The 19,438-nt window shown below is 40.5% G+C and overlaps 2 protein-coding genes across 5 annotated transcripts; both read right to left on the reverse strand.

Annotated features, from left to right (window-relative positions):
- Positions 1-1,046: 1,046 nt before the first annotated feature.
- Positions 1,047-4,621, reverse strand: LOC113499722. Of its 3 annotated transcripts, XM_026880304.1 has the most exons (7): positions 4,478-4,621; positions 3,969-4,120; positions 3,443-3,588; positions 2,482-2,718; positions 2,176-2,202; positions 1,625-1,870; positions 1,047-1,403 (listed from the first exon to the last, which is right to left on the reverse strand). In XM_026880304.1, the coding sequence occupies exons 4-7, from the start codon at positions 2,533-2,535 to the stop codon at positions 1,257-1,259; spliced, it is 474 nt and encodes a 157-aa protein (XP_026736105.1). In that variant the 5' UTR covers positions 2,536-2,718; positions 3,443-3,588; positions 3,969-4,120; positions 4,478-4,621; the 3' UTR covers positions 1,047-1,256. The 3 variants fall into 3 exon arrangements, with proteins under 3 accessions (XP_026736105.1, XP_026736106.1, XP_026736103.1); XM_026880305.1 differs by lacking the exons at positions 3,969-4,120; positions 4,478-4,621 and adding an exon at positions 3,672-3,953 and having other exon boundaries at positions 2,482-2,715; XM_026880302.1 differs by lacking the exons at positions 3,969-4,120; positions 4,478-4,621 and adding an exon at positions 3,672-3,953.
- A 2,504-nt stretch (positions 4,622-7,125) lies between these two features.
- LOC113499723 (adenosine 3'-phospho 5'-phosphosulfate transporter 1) lies at positions 7,126-11,503 on the reverse strand. Of its 2 annotated transcripts, none has more exons than XM_026880306.1 (8): positions 11,366-11,503; positions 9,684-9,787; positions 8,437-8,627; positions 8,131-8,355; positions 7,905-8,055; positions 7,634-7,836; positions 7,409-7,534; positions 7,126-7,273 (listed from the first exon to the last, which is right to left on the reverse strand). In XM_026880306.1, exons 1-8 carry the CDS (start codon positions 11,473-11,475, stop codon positions 7,127-7,129), a joined length of 1,257 nt encoding a protein of 418 aa, XP_026736107.1. In that variant the 5' UTR covers positions 11,476-11,503; the 3' UTR covers position 7,126. The 2 variants fall into 2 exon arrangements, with proteins under 2 accessions (XP_026736107.1, XP_026736108.1); XM_026880307.1 differs by lacking the exon at positions 11,366-11,503 and adding an exon at positions 10,563-10,808.
- Positions 11,504-19,438: the final 7,935 nt, after the last annotated feature.

Raw genomic sequence — 19,438 nt, forward strand, 5'->3', positions numbered from 1 at the left:
TGTTTCATACATTTTATGAAACTAATTAAACGCCGATATCGATGTTAGTTAGTATAAATAAGTAGGTGATTTACCTCAAGAATTTTGACGAATGAGAAATAAACAAGAATTAGCGGCATTGAAAAACATATTCTCGGAGAAACGCGCAAAAGACGCGCCTTGTCAAAACATTATCGACCAATGTCAGCTCTTGAGTAAACTATTCAATGGTATTGTCGATTTGCGATGACTTCACCTGCGCGTGCGCAATGACCATCACTCACTGACGAATCACTAGGTAGGTACCTAATAAGATGATTCGAAGTTCAATAACTCTCAGCCTCGTTACAAATATGTAGTTACTAGCTGTTGCCCGCGACTTCGTCCCCGTGGGTAGATGATATAACTTATGATTTATGCCTGCCTTTTTCCATTGTATCTTCGCTCCTATTAGTCGCAGCGTGATGGTTTAGCCTAAAGCCTTCCTCGATGAATGGTCTATTCAACACAAAAATAATTTTTCAATTTGGACCAGTAGTTCCTGAGATTAGCGCGTTCAAACAAACAAACAAACTCTTCAGCTTAATATATTAGTATAGAGTATAGATGATAGTCAGAAGGCATATCCAGTTATAACACCTTAAATTATCTCTAAGAGGAGATCTCTGAGGCCTGACATGTACAACTCAACTCCTTGATGGAACTGTCAAACTAAGTAGGTGGGTATGCTCATTGTTCGTATGGAAAAAAATCGTTCTGTTACTAGGTATTTTTATTTTTTGTGAACTCTACAATGATGCGATCCTGTTGACCTTCCGAGAATATTAAGGCAATGCGGCATGTGATCGTTATGAGGAATTCCATCAATTTCCTCGAACTTAGTTTAAGATCCGTAAAGCTAATGTGATTCGTAACTATGGTATCGGAGTAGTAATGACTAATAAGTCGTAATATAATAATGCTTCTTATATAGTGTTAATTTGCTTCTGTTTTACACAGTTAACCGATAATTGTTTTTAGTTATTGACGCTTAAAAGGGCGATTGAGGGTCGACATTGCAATAAAATTATTGTTTATGTAAGTATATAAATATATTCGATATGAAACATTACAAATGCATTTATATAAGAGTAATTATGATCTGGAAAAGGTAACATGTTAGGATAAGCTAGAATTTGATGTTAAATGAATGGTTAGTAAAGCGACATCTGTTAACTACACATGGGACTAAAAAGAATTTGTCAACAGCGCCATCTGTGGAGGACATGACGAACGAATTAGGAGTTGTTGTCATTGTGTTCTGTGGCCGCGCTCGTCGGCATGTAGTCGAAGAGTAGAGCCTTCTTGTCATAGCCGCAGCGGAACAGGTTCCACGCCAGGTCCTCCGGCGTGTCGCCTGTCTGTTCCGCGCAGCTTTCCAGGACCTGGAGCAACGCAGCATTTGGTATAGTAATTATTATTGAACCACGTTTGATTGAGGACGAAACTGTGTATCATCCCCGCTGAACACCGGTTGCTTGGACTTGTTCATCAACAGCCTATATAATAAATATCTGCTGCGATAAAATAAATTTATAAACAAAAGGAAAATACACGCCCCAATATCCACGACCAGGATATGATAGATAGAAGAACGTCACCCAACCTTGGTAGCGTTCTTGGCATCGGGTCTTGCGGCCATCTTGCCGAGCACGGCCGTCTTCTGCAGCTTGCCGTCCTTGCTGACGAGCTTGCACTTGAGCAGCACGCAGTAGACGTGCTTGCGTAGCGCGGGCTCGTCCAGCAGCTCGCCCGCCAGCATGGCGTCAACGAGGCGCGGGTCCACGTGCGACGCCGACAGGCACGCGTCAGAGTGCATGCGGAACATCGCCTTCTCCTCCTTACCCAGGATCTGCAAGTCCACGCAGAAACATTTATGCAGGCATGGTCTAGACGTTTGGTTGTATGAAGGATTGCAACGCATTGCCATACACAGACACAAAAACGCGGATGACGTGCACGGCGGTTCAGTCAGTAAGAGTCTGACACTACCCATTTCCTAACCCGAGGGAGTGAGTGTCCATGAGGATTCCCCCGCCATAAAAGAAAATGGTCTAAACGTTTGGTGTTAGCTGATTAAAACACATTGCAAACACTGATTTTAAAATATAGGAAACTCAGCTTGATTTTATAAAACTTGATAAATAGAAAACTTACGATACAGTTCTTGCATCCTGTCGTCGCCTGAAACAATAAAAATGAAAGAACCGTTAGCTAAATGTGGTAAGTGAGTACTGTCAAAATCATTTTATTTAAATCAACATTTTTTTTTAATCAATCTGAATTTAAAAATTAAACACTCTTTAAGATCTTCAAATTACGAAAAGTCTTCGTTTGCACTGCCGGAGAATACGAAACTCATGTTTTTCTAAAATACTTTCTTCGATTACAGCCACATCAGGTCCAAGGTGTCTAGTAGGTTCTAGGTTACCGTATTCGTTAGACTTGGAGGTAAGTGCGTACCTGTTGTGTGAGCGCCACAAGCGCCAGCAGCGCCAGCGCGCGGCAGCAAGTCATGAGATGGTCCGGTGGCAGGCGCAGCGGCACATACAGCAGCACATCAACCAGCGGCAGCCGATGCAGCGCTTGCAGACGTACTCGCGCGTGCTCGACCCGCCCTCGCTATATGTGTGCACCGGCATCCCACGCGCCCGCTACCACCGCACTCCTACCAGATATCACGGTCGTTCCTGATTTCTTCTTAACACAAGAAAATTATCAAACGCTTTAAGATTTATTTTTACATGGTAAAAGCTAAGTAGGTACTTACAGCTATGTGCCTTGGCTTTGTTATACTTTTTTTTTCAGAAATTATTTTTTATTTTAGTCGTAAATTTTAGGATCCATCTTTTAGTTGCATTAGAATTTAAGGCACCTTATAACTAAGTGTGACACAGGCATTTTTATCTTAGTTTGAAAATAATGACCCGAGTAGATCAAAAAATAGAAAGCCGTCGTTTTTTGCAGAAATATAGTTCAGCGGTCGGTATGATCTCGCAGTACAGGGTCGAATTATTATGAAATGAGACAATACGGCAGTTTGTTTGGTAAACAGAGGACGGACGCAGTCTCACAACACGGCCGATCACTCGCCAAATATTCCAGCCATTGTTTCCACGCATATTTATTTCGCAAATATCTGATCATCATTTTATAACAATCAACCACCATCACTATCGCAACGTCTGTTGTGAGAGCCGCACATTGGATTTTTTCTGTTATATTCTAGTATTTTTATCTATTCTAATACACCTAAATTTGATGAAGTTTTATCGATATTACATTTTTGACGAGATAACCTTCTTCTACGTTTCAAAATATAACATTTAATGATTTAAATGAGACCGCGAATAATTTACTAAAGCTTAACATTGGAAGGAGGAAAATCTAACTACTTAGGTACAATATTTAAATAAATAAATACCGTGAGGAAGAAGACTCTTCAGGAGTATTTAAATTCTGCTGATTCAGTATTGTTCTGCGTAACTGTTCATAGGATTCAGGGAGGTGGAAGAAATTTATATAGCAATTCTCTTTCTTTTTACGTAACTCGTTGAGCTGCGATTGTTTCTAAAAATAAATAAGTTCAACATACATTTTTAGCCAAACTGGTAAGCTTCTATTAAGGTCATAAGTACTGTGTGAATACTTACTAATTTAGATATGACTGCACAAGAGTTCCTATTAGTGTCCAATGTTTCAGAGGTCAATGAAACCGGCTTCTTCTGCGAGACGGGCTACCGAACGGATCTTCACATGGGGCAAGCATTTCAGTAGGTATGTCTACATCTACATATTGCAACATTAGTTTCAATTCTGGGCCATTATTATGTTACTATGTATATGGTACAAATATTTTCTGAATCCCCTTTCGCCGCAACGATTGGATAACTGTCCAGAGGTAATTTGTCGATCAGCTTTGGATGTGGGAGTAGGTTGTTGTCTGTTACCTGTCGTTTCTTGCGGAGGGGATGCGATGCATGCAGACGGTGGAGGGCGGGCGCGGGCGGCGCGCGGGGCAGGCGCGCTGCAGCACGCACGGCGCCAGCCCCGCCGCCAGCACCACCGTCACCACTAGCTGCATCAACATCGCCGACCCACACTGCCACACCACAACGCATCAATACATGTACAGGACTGCCTCTGATATCATCAGTTACAGAGTCCCTAAACTGAGCACTGAGTACTTGGCAAGTAACATACGAAATCAGTCCTTGTCAATAAACCAGCAGTAGTAGTCAGGAAACTTACGGCTGGATGTTTTGTTTCTTCTAATGCTTTGTAGGTCTACCTCCTACAAATGCACAAGGTGGAGGTTTGAATAATTATTGATAGAACCACTTTAGGAAACCAGCAATCATCAAAGGTGTTTGCAGTTTCTCTAAGTGTAGTCAAAACTAAACTGGTAGATGCCAACAGACTGTTGACGAGTGAGGAGGAATGAGCCTTCCGAACTTACTCTATTAACACTTATTTTTCGAACAACGTGCTTTCGAACTGCTTGAACTCATAGTAGTTGTTGATACTGATGGGGTTGGCCAGCCAAAACATGCTTCGCTCGGGAATGCGGCCCTCCACGGAGTTGCTCGCACTTCACACACAGCTACACCGGTCACAACAATTTTATCTGTTTGACAACCGAATCGTCTTATGTTTTCGGTTGTCTCTTTATTTTTGGCCGCCAGTGTTAGGAAGTAAAGACAAAACTTTAAGTCCGTGGAGGCTAAGGCATTAAACAGATTTAAATAGTATTTTGAGATAAAGGCACACCTATAGTTCGTAGCATTCATGAAATTCGTAGCGATCTTTAAATTGGTAACTTAAAATCTTGTAGCTCTCATGAAAATAGCAACACAATTTTCCTAGTATAGAGGAAAATTAAATAACTCTTGACATTTGTTGCAAGTCCCGAAAGGCAGCAACGCTTGTAGGATACTTGATATTCGCAGCACACTCCGAATTCGTGGAATGCGAAAGCCACGTCAACGTTATCGGGGTTGACTTCTAGTCTATCCCAACATAGTTGGGAAAAGGGCCGATGTTGGCTCCGAATTCGAAGTATATCGTTGACGTGACCATCGCAGTAAACTTCAAATTCCACTTTTCTGGAGATTCGTAACGTGCCTGATATTCGTAACAACCTGAAGTTCGCAACACTTTAAATTCGTAGCATTCGTAGCTAGAAATATATAACTCTTGACGTTCAGCTCACACAAGTAGAATAAAACAAGAGGTTGGCTCATCATTAACTTTATTATTATTTACTTCATTATCACACAACATGTGTTTGGGGTCATTTCCAGTGCGCTATCTAATATATTTTATATATAATGATAAATAAATATAACATTTCTTACAATGGCAGCCATCTTGCCCTGGTGATATGCTACAAATATAATAACATATTTAAATTAGCACATATTTGACAGGAACATAATACATAGGCCTTACACAGTCGGGACTGGGGTTGGGTGCCTTTATCACAACTATACAGTTTGAATAGTTCACATCATTTATATCGTCTAGGTTTATTATCCTTGTCTGGACATGTTCACTGTCTACCTACTTACTCTACATATCACTATTTACAATCAATAGCCTGTCATACACTTGTATGAGATGCTTTAATATCAAGCTGATACCAGGACTAACTGCGCTCCTATACCAGATATTTCTGAAGTAAAACTTCTTTAAGCGTGATTAGGAGGGACTTGACGACAATGCAACGAATGTCCGTTACAGCAGTATTGCGTTACGTTTCTGTACAATGCGGTTTTGTCAAAAGATAGTTTAAAAGAAAAGGATTTTCTTTTTATTTTAAAAATTATAGTATGACACACCATTAATTCTTGCTGGAGATTTCAATGTAAATTTTTGTGGAGAAGAATCTCGACCATTTATTTTTGTTGATTATCTGCTTACATAATGGTATAAATTCAGTTTATCACAACACTATCGATATTCTCATATTTTCCCCGGCGTGCTTGATGTAAAAGCATCGATCACCATACAAAGATCACAACAGATGGCGCCACACCGATATCGCTAACATTACTATCGATGTCGCGTCAGCATTCGAAGATAACTCACCGGTCTGTTTAACATCAGCCTGCTTGCTTTTATGTCTTAGTTTGACAGACTTCAAACTTTGGACTCAAAAAATCAGAAAATAATTAATTTGATGTAGTTGGCTACATATTTATGTTGTAAAATGAAGGGTTCAAAAGATTTCCTTGAAAGCATTGTATGACTATTTTTAAATAAGGTTAAATTGGAAAAATATCAATACTGGAAATAAATCTTACATTATTGAGGTCATAAAAGAAATAATATTTCACTGAGAATCGAAAAGCACTAACACAAAATTATATACCGCTTCAGAGGTTGAGCAGATACATAAATACATAATAAATCTTACATATAACTGTATATATCGGTCGGGATATGTAATCAAGCCTCTACAATATCATTGAGTTCATCAGGAACTACATATTAATTATGTGTCTATACAACGTCAACTGATTAACAAAACAAAAGGGTTTCGAGACAGTCTCAAACACTAGTAGTAGTTTTCAGAACTCAGCGAATACAATGATATGATTATGATTGTTAGCTGAATTGTGCGTTCATTCAGGTATTACATTATCTAGTTACTTAAGTACTACTTACGTCTAACGGACGATCGGGCAATACGTTCACGTATTTGAAGGAATGAGAAACTTTGAGAAGAGTATTTGACGGTCTCGAGTGGATCATGTGTTGAGTCTTCCATTACTAGGTATAGGATCGTACACAAGCCAGCTGAACGCAGAGGATGCAATGTCTTAGTGAAGGAGTTCGCATAAACTTTAAGGAATCGAGACAAAATACCAATGGCAGCAAGTGTACGTCTGGAGTAGTGTATGTACAATATGTGCAGTGCGATGTGTTTAGCATTTTAGAAACACACACAGTCGACGCGCATGTGTCAACTGTGAGAAAACAAAGGAACAAACAGGGCTGTAGTTAAATAGAGCAGAGTAGAGAATGACTCGAGCTGTTGTCAGACGGGCCGCGGCTGGGCGGGGGCGGGGCCGGGCTGTGGGCGGGCGGGGGCGGGGCGCGCGCGCTAGGCGGGGGCGGGGCGGCGGCGGCGCAGGCGCTGGCGGCAGTAGATGCGCAGCGACACGGCCGCGAACACCAGCAGCACGCCCAGCGCGCCGCCCGCCGACACCGCGTGCCCGTACACGGCGCACGACAGCAGGATCGACACCGCCTGCAACATACTCAGTAGCTTTATGTACACAACTGATACCATTGCCATTCATTTCAGGACACGACGTTTTATAAAACCTTTCTATCTAAACAGAACAGATTGACGTCTCTGCTGCGATGACAAAGTTTAGTATACCTGTCTGAGCGTCATTATGATAGTGAAGACGACCGCTCCGAACCGCGCGATGGTGCGGTAGATGAGCAGCTGTCCCACAGCAGAGCTCACCGACAACACGATGCAATCTGCCGCGAACACCGGGTGCTGAGGACAGAGGGGGCGGTCGATATCAAACAAGGAGACCGGTACTGCAGTTTGCACAGAATGTGCATAGTGCACAATTTAGGTGAAAGAGGTACTGACGTGCAGCAGGCTGAGCGGCGGCGCGTGGTGCGCGTGCGCGGCGGCCGTGAGCGCGCACGAGAAGGCGTTGACCGCGCACAGCATGTGCAGCGCGCCGCACTGGTAGCGCGCGAACACCGCGCCCTGCCACGACGACGTGAAGCTGTCGCACACCATGTACAGCGACAGCAGCGCCGCGCCCGACAGCGTCACGGCGCTCGACACTGCGGACACAACGCGGCGCTCACACTCGCACTGCTAGCGGGGCTGCACAACGCGGCTCGCCACTCACCCGCCTGGTCGTCGTGGCTGCCGAACATGAACAGCACCATGCCCACGGAGATGAGCACGGCGGTCACGTACTCGTACAGCTCGTACTTGTTGCGCGATATGAGCTTGCCCATCAGCATCACCGGGATCACCTTGCACGACTTCGACAGCACCTGCAAGGCAGCGGGTTACCTCTCGTCACGTGAGTCGGCAAGGGGAGGTGGAGGTGCGAGGCTGGGGTAGGGTACCTGCGTGGGGAAGCTGACGTACTTGAGCGCCTCGTACTGGCACCAGGCGCTGAGCACGTTGGTGAGCGCGCAGTAGGAGAACTTGTAGAGCGGCGCCGGCGCCAGCGGAGCGCGCGAGCACAGCAGGCGCGCGCCCGCCACGCACAGCGCCGTCAGCCGGTTCACGAACACCAGGAACTGCGAGTCGCTGAAGCGCTGCGTGCTGCCGTCCGACATCACGTAGTTCTGCCACACACACGCAATAACATTACACAACACTTCGACATATGACTAGAAGTCATAACAAAGTACGATGTTGAATGAGACCTGCGTCATGATCTTCTCCTGCAGCAGCCCCCACACCAGGTAGGCGGCCATGAGCCCGGTGAAGCAGAAGGCCAGCTCTGCGCCCTCCCGCGCGGAGCCCTCCTCCTTGCGCGCCTTGCTCGCCTCCGGCAGGCGCTCGCCCGGGTCGCCGAAACACGCGAACAGCACGCGACCGGTGTAACTCGTGTTAGCTGGATAGTCACAAAACACACCTTGAGGATATCGTTCCGATACGATTACGACTTAAAATATACAATAAAGTATTCAGAAAGACCAACAATAATATTTATATGGGCTTACAAAGTTAGCTGGGGTTTACAAGCCCTCTGTTATAGCACATTAGTAGTAGTAATTACTTCTGTGGTTATATATATATTTCTTCTAGATTATTTCTATTTGACTAAATTTAGAGAATATCGTATCATGGAGTGTTGCAAAGTCAGTTAGTCACAGATCTTAAATATTTGTTCTTAACTAAAATTTTCCAATCCATATTTTGTGATATGTAATATACAAACTGATTTTATCGATCGCTTTAATTTTTTTTAAGCCTCTCATAATTTCAAATATTATTTATTTATTTGTGTTCACATATTTCAAGTAACACAGTGTCATGTTGGTAACATGACGTCATGCACTGATTTCGATGTATTTTTTTGTAACTAGATATTTTGCTGGAGCGCGGCACACGGCTTGTCTCGAATTACTGCTGCTTCCTGTGTCTCTGTTACTATTTACCTATTCCTATTAAAAAGCAGACCACATAATGGTAAATAATAGTAAATATGTAATAGATATAATTCTCGTGTCGTACTGTTTGTAGTTAAACTCGTCTGCAGAAACTGCTTGACCGATTGACACGAAATTTTGGGTGCATATTGGGTAGGTTTAAGAAGCGGAAAACATTAAATTTTCATCCCACTCATTTCTTTCGTTCGTATATGTATGTGTTTGTTTTAACAACAATGATTACTGGGGAAGAAAGTTTTTTATACATATTGTATAAAATAACAGCGGGAGCTGTCTGATCTTTCAAATATTTCAAATTCTGTAGATCACACCGATGTGAAGTTTAGTGAAATCATAGTTGTTATAAGCACGCAGTGTCAAAATAGTTTTATAATAAATTAATCAATATAATGAGTAGAACACAAAAACAACCAGATAAACAACACTAATTACCTAATTAACAAAAGTATAAAACGTGATAACATACACACTACTGAACATACATATTATGAACTCACATAACTTGTCGAAGTAGTTGATTTTCTCGAGGTACTTGTAGAGGAGGAACATGGGCAGCAGCACCGTGGAGTAGCCCACCAGGTTCAGCAGCAGCCGGAAGAACCTGCAACCACACGTGATGATATCACTCGCAGAGCGAAAACTATGCCAAGTTTGAAAAGTATTCCTGAGTGGTTTGAAATAAAGACGCAGCCAATATTATTGTAAGCTCCTGCTGTAACATAGTACAAATTTATTTCGACCACTTTAACAATATTTGACAACGTAAATTTCAATATTTTTGGCACGATTAAAAAGCAATAGCCTCAATCAATGAATTGAGTTTAAATCTCTTCTGCCCAATTTTACTTCAATTGTAGGCACGTTTAAAAAAGTATACACAATTATGAACATAATTAACATTTAATCATTGATCTTTATTGTATCCATCCTGTGACGAGCTAAGTAGCCCAATACCGTAAACGATATAGATCTTTTCTCCAACTGACCCGCATTGGCCAACAGATAAGATATGGCATTTCAGCGTAATATGAAGCTGTTCTCATAATATCGACAAGACTCGTGAATTGCGAATTTTGTTGTTCCGGATCCCGGTATCGTCGATAACAGGAATCATTACTAATACTTATCACAACGATTAAATCTGTTACTCAATATGCGCGCACTAAATACATGCCTACTGTAATTCAATCGACGAGTTAAACAACAACACACACGTGTAATAGTCGTTCTAAGTGTAAACAGAATTATCGGCGCCTTTTCTACAAATATTTCGATGGGGTTTTGGTACGTTCATACTCATAGGTTAACTAGCAGACTGCCCACATGTATTATTTAAAATAAAAAAAAATAAAGGAGTTTCCGTAACGTGTGCATACCTAGCTACAGTTTTCATGGAAACTAAAACATATCTTTATGGGAGTACTCGCATTAATACAGCTCTAATCAGCTTATGTCCACAGACAACAACGACGCGTTCGCTTACGGAAATTATTTTTACATCGGTAATTTAACCCATGCCAAGTGCCTGTAACTACTTTTAATTCAAATTTAAGACTATCTGCAATTTACTTAACTTTTCACAATATAATAATTAACAAATCAAACTTGACAAGTATGTATTCAAACAAGAAAAGTGAGTTTATAAAAACGTGGGTAAATTAATGAAATTTAACCATATTTTTGCATACCCGTTAATATTACCAGTTTTGTGGGTAGTATGTTTATTATTTTAGCAAATTAGTACTTGAAATGTAAACCTTAATATGCTACTGTTTGTTGTCCCAATAAGATAAAATATGAGCTAGCAAATCGGCTATGTAAATCAGCAATGGAAACTAAATACATGAGTTCCTGTGTTCTATTTATAACATAACATAAATCATAACAGTGAACTGACTAACACTGCTCTATAGAGTGGGCTCCTCCGCGTGTGTTGGAGCAGGATGCAACTACTTTCGTTATTGGAGTGTTTTATTTAGGCATCACTGATTTGTGATACCAATATAACTTGTTGAATACACATCTATTGAAATTTAATATTAATGTGGTAAAATATTTCCTGACATTCTGTCTAATAAATATTCTGAACATAAAATACAAAGATAAAAGTGTAACACATATTATATCAGAAGCTGAAACATAGCATGAATATAACATAAAGGTAATAAACACCACTCACCATGAATATTCAATATCACTGAGTGTGGCGGACTGCTCGTAGGCATCAATGAGCAAGTGGTACATGTGCGAGATCAGCAACATCACCACAAAGCACATCAGCACCACCATCCTGCAAATATAACCAACTACATATAACAACTACAACTAACAGCAATTATATTTTGTTGTAAAGTAGGTTCAGTAAGTTTTGTCATCTGTGAGGCTGTCTCGAATAACAATAATATAATACCGATAATTTAGAAGTCTGACATTATATTAAGAAGTAAAAGGCAATGCCAAACATGGCCCATCCTAATGACTGCAATAAACGTCCGTGTAGCTCGTCATGATCAATAGATTGTGTTGGTCACCTTAAATGTATTCATACTTGCCATTTACAGCAATACAATTAAGCTAAGCCTAATTCGTACGAGTAGTTAGTACCTACTTAGACAAATATATCATGGAATACATTTCTGAAGTGGAAAATGTCGTGCGGCGATAAGGAAGTTAAGGAACAGGGGTCTATTACATGTATTTTTAATTTACAATCATCATGTTAACGTATATACCTAAGTGATTACTGCTTGTAACTACTGTTATCTAGATAAATGAATATACTTCATGACAGGCCGCTAACAACGCTTAACTCTCAAAACGCCCTGAATCTCGCCGTACAAACGTACGTAAAAAACTCCAAAACAATCGAGTCCCACAAAAAAACAGGAAGACACAACCATACACAAGACATGAAGCATTCAGAAACAATCAACAGTTTACCTTTAAAGAATCAAGTTCACAATTCAACATTTTTCACAAAACACTTCTTGTATTTTCGTCAAAAAATATCTGTTTCACCAAACAAACAGTCGCACACTAAAACATGAAAGAACAGATGAATTTCTATCAGATAAAGATATCAGACGCTGAAAAATGTTCAATTCCCCCACTATGAAACCATTATGCATAATAGTTACGAGTATGGAAGCGAGACGGCGCATTATACTACGCATAGCGGCATCCCCCTCCCATAAAAGCGACAGAACTTTCTCACAAGCTCATAGTACAGGCAACCTCTCAATGTCATGACTTAAGAGAGATAATATGTATAAGATAAATAGATATGTAATCTTAACATTCAGCTTGGGTTTTTACGTTCTCTTGTGAGTAATTTAACTGTATCTTCGTGGATGTTGCTTACTATTGATGATCGGAAAAGATTAAAGTTAAGAGGAAGTTCAGAGTAAAATTAGTCATCAGTAAGTGCAGTGAATCACAACAACGGAAAGTTAGGCTTTATTAACCAAATGTTATTGAGGATGCACCGTCTTCTTATTAACCTTTTGTGAATATTAATGTTTAAAAAATGTTTTCAGTTCCAGAATTCACCAAGAAGTCCTTAAATCGTGTCACTATGAACATCTATGAGTTTTACATGGCGGCAAACTCGCCGACTCTGAAATCTTTTGATATTCAAGTTACGTTCCCTTCCATACGAACAATACCAACTCCTAACCTATTACAGTTAGATCTGCAATTCCAAAAGAGACGCCACTCTACGCCGTGTATTGCTGTCACACTTCCCCAACCGCAACATCACTTGAAGATTGCGATAGGCGTCAGTTCCTCGTTGCTAATGCTGCGACTAATTGTTTTTCCCATTGAACACATCAACGCGGCGACACTTCCTGCTATCAGGCGAGTTCCGTTTGCAGCAGGTATCGGTTATGTTACCATTTCCAAACGGACAACCGGTAAGTGAGAGCCACCGGGTACCGGTACAGACTGGTTGTAATTAGGTACCTGTGAGAAATTATCTTGCTTCAGATGCGTTTCTTATGCTGACAGCTGTTGATTGACGTTCGCGGAGATTGAAGTGAAGCTGGAGTTAAAAATGTTTTATAAACGAGGGATTTAAAGCCACCGATTCAAATCAATGCGTTTTTTTTATATTTATTTATTTGTAACACAACAGGTACAATGAACTCGTAGGAAAAATCTGCAGTTTTTAGCTTTGCTTACCCAAAGCATTTTGCACATGGTCAGTAATAGGGGATTGTTAAGGATCCGCTGTCTTCCTGTCCATCATCATACTGTATTTAATAAATTCCTTATTTTCTTACTATTAATTTATAAATTAACGGTCAAAGTTAGTAAGTATATACATACAACGCACACATGCAACTAATACTAAGTTTATGCTAAAACAACTGTAAAATCCGCTCTCTGTAAAAGAGATTACCATCGGTTGTTATCGTAAAGCAGCACAACTATATATTCTCAATCCTTTAAAGTGCTTGGTTTGATAGTAAACAAACGACAACGGCGACACTATTAAAAGCTAAGGGCCTGCTACTACCGCCTGAAGTAATATTAAAGCAGTTGTAAAAGAGAGACACGGCTATACGCTGGGTAGAGCGCTGTCACGCTTCCACAGCCGCAATGCTACTTTAAGAAGTGCTAGTCTTTCGAACCAATTGCACATAACAGCATATCAAAAGAAGTCCTATTAATTACAATGGCTGCCCGGCTGGCCGCGCGACACACTTCGCGGCCACTTGAAATGCAAATCCCAGAGAAGGCGCGCGCCGCCTGCATGCCAACACCACTGTAACGGCACACACGCAATTACCAAAGGACCAGTTTCGAAATATTGACGCTTAACTTACAAACGCTGTGATTACCATATTCAAGGAATAGGAATTACCCTTTCATGTTATTTCTAAGACGCTTCGACTGTAAGCGAGTTCAAAGATAAGCTGTTTAATAGACCCGACGATTGTGAGGTAACTGTAAATTAACTGCAGAAATTTACAGGAACGCCTCATTAGATGGGTTAAAAGGTGAGATGAAATTAATAAAGAACGTCTTCAGCAGATCGCTATCGGATGATCACCAGGTTTCGGATTTTAGAAACAGTACCTACGACGTTGTCGTCCGCATCTAATCTTTACGTACTTACGTATTTATTCGATAGGTACGGTAGATGAATAACAATCAATCGTGTATTTTACGTAATAAATTAAATAATCGACTCTATAATAATATACAACTCCCGGCGGTCGTTGCAACTCACAATATTTGCAATATTTCTTAACGAGTCCTTATATCGACGCTAATTGCAATTCGTGCATATTGAAAAGACACGTGCTATGAATGCCCGGTGCATTTGTGTCACAAACAGCTGTCACGAGCGAGACTAGGGCCGCGGATCCGGGGACCTGCCACCTGCCGAAGTCAGAAGAAGTTTCTTAATTAATTATGTCTACTGCAGCATTCTAGGTGCAGATGTATTTGTTAATGTAGCTACTTACTCTTAAAGCTCTCGAATAGATTGTCTATAACAAAAGCGTACTATGAAGTAAATTTAATCTTAATCACTGTCAAAGGGAAAACAAGATTCAAGCTGCCAAATAAGCCACTTCAATATAGCCAGATAGAAACTCTTTCATATATAATCGTTTACATCTGTTTAATCGGTATTGCTGTACATTAGCTTAATGACGGTTGACGTGTATCTATTGATAACGCCTGCCGCCATTGCGTCGATGAGGAAGCAGGAAAGGCAGCACGTCTCGCAGTGTCGACTAAATGCCTACTACCCAGTGATGTTACAACGCTAATGCCTTCACGATTAGTATCCCTACACTGAACTGCCGTCGAACCGGCTTCAACGACCTTGTTGTAAGCCACGCACTAAGAAGAATGGATATAGGTATACTATGTTAGAATTTTAGTTAGGAATATTTCACAAAGGGAACAGAGGAAAACCGTAATGGTCTTGACTATTGAGTTAATAAAAACTTTTCAGTAGGAAAACCTCAATTTACCACTAGAAAAGGTGATAAGATCCTTATGAAGTAGTATTTCTATATCGACTTTTCGGTAAAGCCTACCAAAAATATGCAATCATTCATTAAAAAATTCAATAACAAGTTCATAATACAATACCTAACTCTTTTCGAACATAGGCCAGTTCTGATACTCAAAGCCCACTTTTAAAAAGCACCGTTTAAAACTTCATACAAAGCTACCACATCTAAAGCCAGTCACATGAACGTTCGCGGTCGCTTCCGCGTCGGCGCACGCGCCACTTCCCATAAAAAGGAGGCGCGGAAGTCGTTCCACTGATGGATGGGTTCGCGCCGCGCTCTCCATACCATTCCTACGGGTACGTACCGAGGCAGTAGAAAGGACCCCGGTCCTTATACACTCACTCGTATTGACTGCACCAACGGTTGTTTTAGCCGTAAAGGGGAGCGAATTATTAATTTTGTTTTCGTAATTGGCTCGGAGTGTTGTAGCTATTTTGTGTTTGGTTTCTGCTTGTGAAATGGGCAACTTGTTACTTAGTTTTAGATCGAAATATTTACTTAAAATTATATTACTTCGTTTAATTTAAGAACGGTTTTGAATACGCTATACTGAGCGACAAACCTGTGAATTCCCAACTTCTTTTTTATTGTATTATCTATTTCCTAAATGCAGCTTACTGAACTTTGAAGACATTTGTTCATGACAGATGGACATTTAAACCTCAATTTGTTGATCCACAGGTGAGTTGCGATCAGGTTAAAGATAATAACAATACTTCGTTGGGACCTTTACCTGCCTACGTAATTTACTGCTCCCAATATGGGGCGAGTAATGATATTACACGACAACCAAATTGAAGGTTTGAAAGCAACCCTATAATTATTATTCAATCGCACCGACCCACTATAAGGCTCCGATAATGTAGTGTTGCAATACTGCAGCCCGAACCACAACAAAAGATGAAGCAAAAGGGTCATTTTTTTAAATCTCTACGGTTTTAGACCTCATGATATATGCGGTAGCTTATGCTGCAAAGCAGAAAAAGGGAAACTTTGATATTTGGTATGCAAGCCCCTTCCCTTTTCTACTCTTTAATGAGGGCCTACTTACTGTTTTTATGTCAACGCTTGAGTTCCTTGTAATTTACTTATTGTTTCAGATAATTCTATATTCTGTCGTGGTATAACTAAAATGTTATCCAACATCTACGACAACTTTTGATGCTACATCAATTTTCCTTATTGAAAATTCGCAAACACAGATCGATAGATTTTTGTTTTCTCATTGATGTAGCATCAAAAGTTGTAAATTTACCAGATGTTGGATAAGGTCATTTTAGTTATACCACGGCAGTATTGTACCGCGAACTTTATTATGCTAGAGTGCGAGAGCATTAGATATCTCATAAACGACTTAACTTACGATATACATTATATTTGGCTCCTATTTATAAAGAATTACGGTTCTTTATCTCATGTATACTTGCAATCAAAGACGCGTCATCAAACATAAGTGTTTTCACAGCACACAAACCTTTCGCTTTCTATATCTTATCTGAACTAACCTTCGGCGGTTATCTGTAGTGTGGCGTAATGTCGCAACGATCGGTCATCAATGGGCCACAGATGGGCTTGCCAAAGGTCAACAGCACCTGTTACTTTCACCAAACGAAATCGAAAGTAACATATTAAATGTTTGAATAGTGACAAGTTCTATTGTCTCGCTAGATTGGAAGTTGACTAGCTGAGAGTAATTACAACGACAGATGGACGTAAAATGTTGGTCTTCGCGATCTAATGCGTTCAGAAATGTTGAGGCAGGCCATTTCTCTTCGAGTCTGCTTTTATATAGGAAAATATTTCGTTTTTGCAAACTCGTCTGTATGTGCAGGTCTTAAAGTTGTTTTTACGGAACAATTTGCCAAGCCACACGATTTCGAATTGCCATTTTCAGAATGTATAATTTGGGTTTTCATATCTCGATCATATACAAAAAACACGAATTAAAATCACCAAAGATTCAGTAGGTAGTGTAGGTACATACAGTGAAACACACCACTACAATATGTAAATTTCATTTTATTGTTTAACACAATAACATTACTTTCCTGGACTTATGTTAGTACATCATTATTTTGTATCAACAAAGGATCACTTCCTAAAAGAGCATAAAAACATCATTTCATTCGTAAACCAAGCTACGTATACATTTACAACTCTGCAACATGTTATAAAATTAAAGCAACCATTTAATTACGTGGAAGCGTAAGTTACACACAAGAGATCACATTCGTCAAAGTTATTTTTATATCTGACGGTAAGTTGTTGTTTGTAAAATTGAAGACAAATTTCCATACCCTTGAAACTCAGTTAGTCCAGTTTATTTTTATTTTGGTTCAATTGTCGATCATAAACCGAGATTGAGTAGCGATCTAGTGTTATCGGCATCGAAAGCTGTCAGTCGAGCGTAGTTCCGCCTGGTGACACTGCACAAATTGGCGCTAGTGGCGGATTTCCAAATAACAAAAACAGAACTCAGTTCTAACAGGAGTAAGGCTAGTACTGCAGACTTACAAATCGTCTAAAACACCAAATGAAGTATGCACACATCATAATATATTTGTTGCATACGTGGGACCAGTTTGTCTAAAGTCATGATTTCAATTGCCGTCCATATTTAAATTTCCTGAATATGACTAGCTTTTTATATTCCGTACCTTTAACGAAGCTTAAGAAAAAAAGTTAGTTAGAACACACATTAAATCGATATTCGAGTCTTGGTGATGTTCAGCTTAATGTCTTATTCACGTTAAATTAAGGACCAAAATCGCTCAAACTCAGAGTTATTCTGTGAAGCTGCTGTTGGTATACATGCCGTCAGACACCCAGCTCCTTCTGAAACAGCTGAGGTATTCAACTTGATGTCCTATGGTCACAACTAAAGGTACAAAATCGCTTAAACTCGCTGGTATTAGAAAATGGGTAATGTCCTGTCGTAGCAGTTGCGGTGTTTAATTTGATCTTTCCTGCCCGTGATATTAAGGTTCAAATTCGCTCATTCTTTAGAGTTATTCTTCAGGTCATGGCATACCATATCAATTTCCATTGTACCGACTGCTTCAGCCGCGGCGGTGTTTATCTTCTTGTCTTACGCGCATTATAATAAGGTTTAAAATCGCTAAAACTCGCAGGTGTTACTTGTAGGTATTACCGTCACACACTAGCTTCTGTTGTACCGGTTGCCCCAGCCGCGGCGGTGGTCATCTTTGTACTCGTCCATGTTGCGCTGACGAGCCAACTCTTCTGGGTCATCGTCTTCCACCAATCGTTCCTAGAATAAAATTATTATTATGGTAAAAATCTCTTTGTAATACATACATACATATTATCTTTTTGAGGCCAGACAGCCGTATGACAAAACGAAAAAAAAAAATAAAGACTTTCTTAAATGTCTATAAATTCCACTTAACAGAGGCAAAGACAGCAAGACGCTTGAAGGTGATTCTTGCGCTATGATTTTTTACCATCACATTTTTTTTATCGCAAAATGTATTCTTGCATGCTAGCAATACAGTTCATATTTGATTGCCATCAAAATTGTTGATGTATCATTAAATGTTACCTTTCGTATCCTGTCAGCCTCATCGGCGTCTTCCTCTGTGTTCTGTATGGTGGTGTGAGGTATACTCGTGCACGCGCCTGGGAAACTGTAAACCAGATATTAATTATTATTTGTAATTATTATCATCCAAGATGCGTCGACATGTAGGGGTTTACTTCTTATCTTTGAGATTACTACGGCCACTACGATCAGGAAATTTAGTGTGTATTTAGTTTCTATAGACGCAGTCTCGAATTGACCTAAGCAAACAACAGTCAACAAAGCAGACAAAAAGTACTAGCTACCGAGGGACGACTATATTTTTATTCATGTCCGTCATGAAATATTAAGCATTTTGTACTGCAAAAGTAATATGATCAAATGCGAGTACAGAGCATCTACATAAGCGTTCCCACTTGGTCCCCCTCAATAGCAATCGAACTACAGTGTTATGGTATCAATGAGTAGTAATATCGCACAGTCCCTCCCGCACGCGTTGGTCGTAGAACTCCTCGACGGTGAGCGCGGGGATGGCCGGGTAGCCCGCGCCGAACACCGCCTTCTGCAGCGCGTCGCGCGTGATGATCACCGCTTCAGCCCGCCCGCCCGCCTGCCCCGCCCGCGCGGCTGCGCTCCTTAGGCTTCGGCTCTACGACAGGGGGATGGGAAAGTGGAG

Source organism: Trichoplusia ni, chromosome 12, assembly GCF_003590095.1.
Source record: "Trichoplusia ni isolate ovarian cell line Hi5 chromosome 12, tn1, whole genome shotgun sequence".
Taxonomy (NCBI): domain Eukaryota; kingdom Metazoa; phylum Arthropoda; class Insecta; order Lepidoptera; family Noctuidae; genus Trichoplusia; species Trichoplusia ni.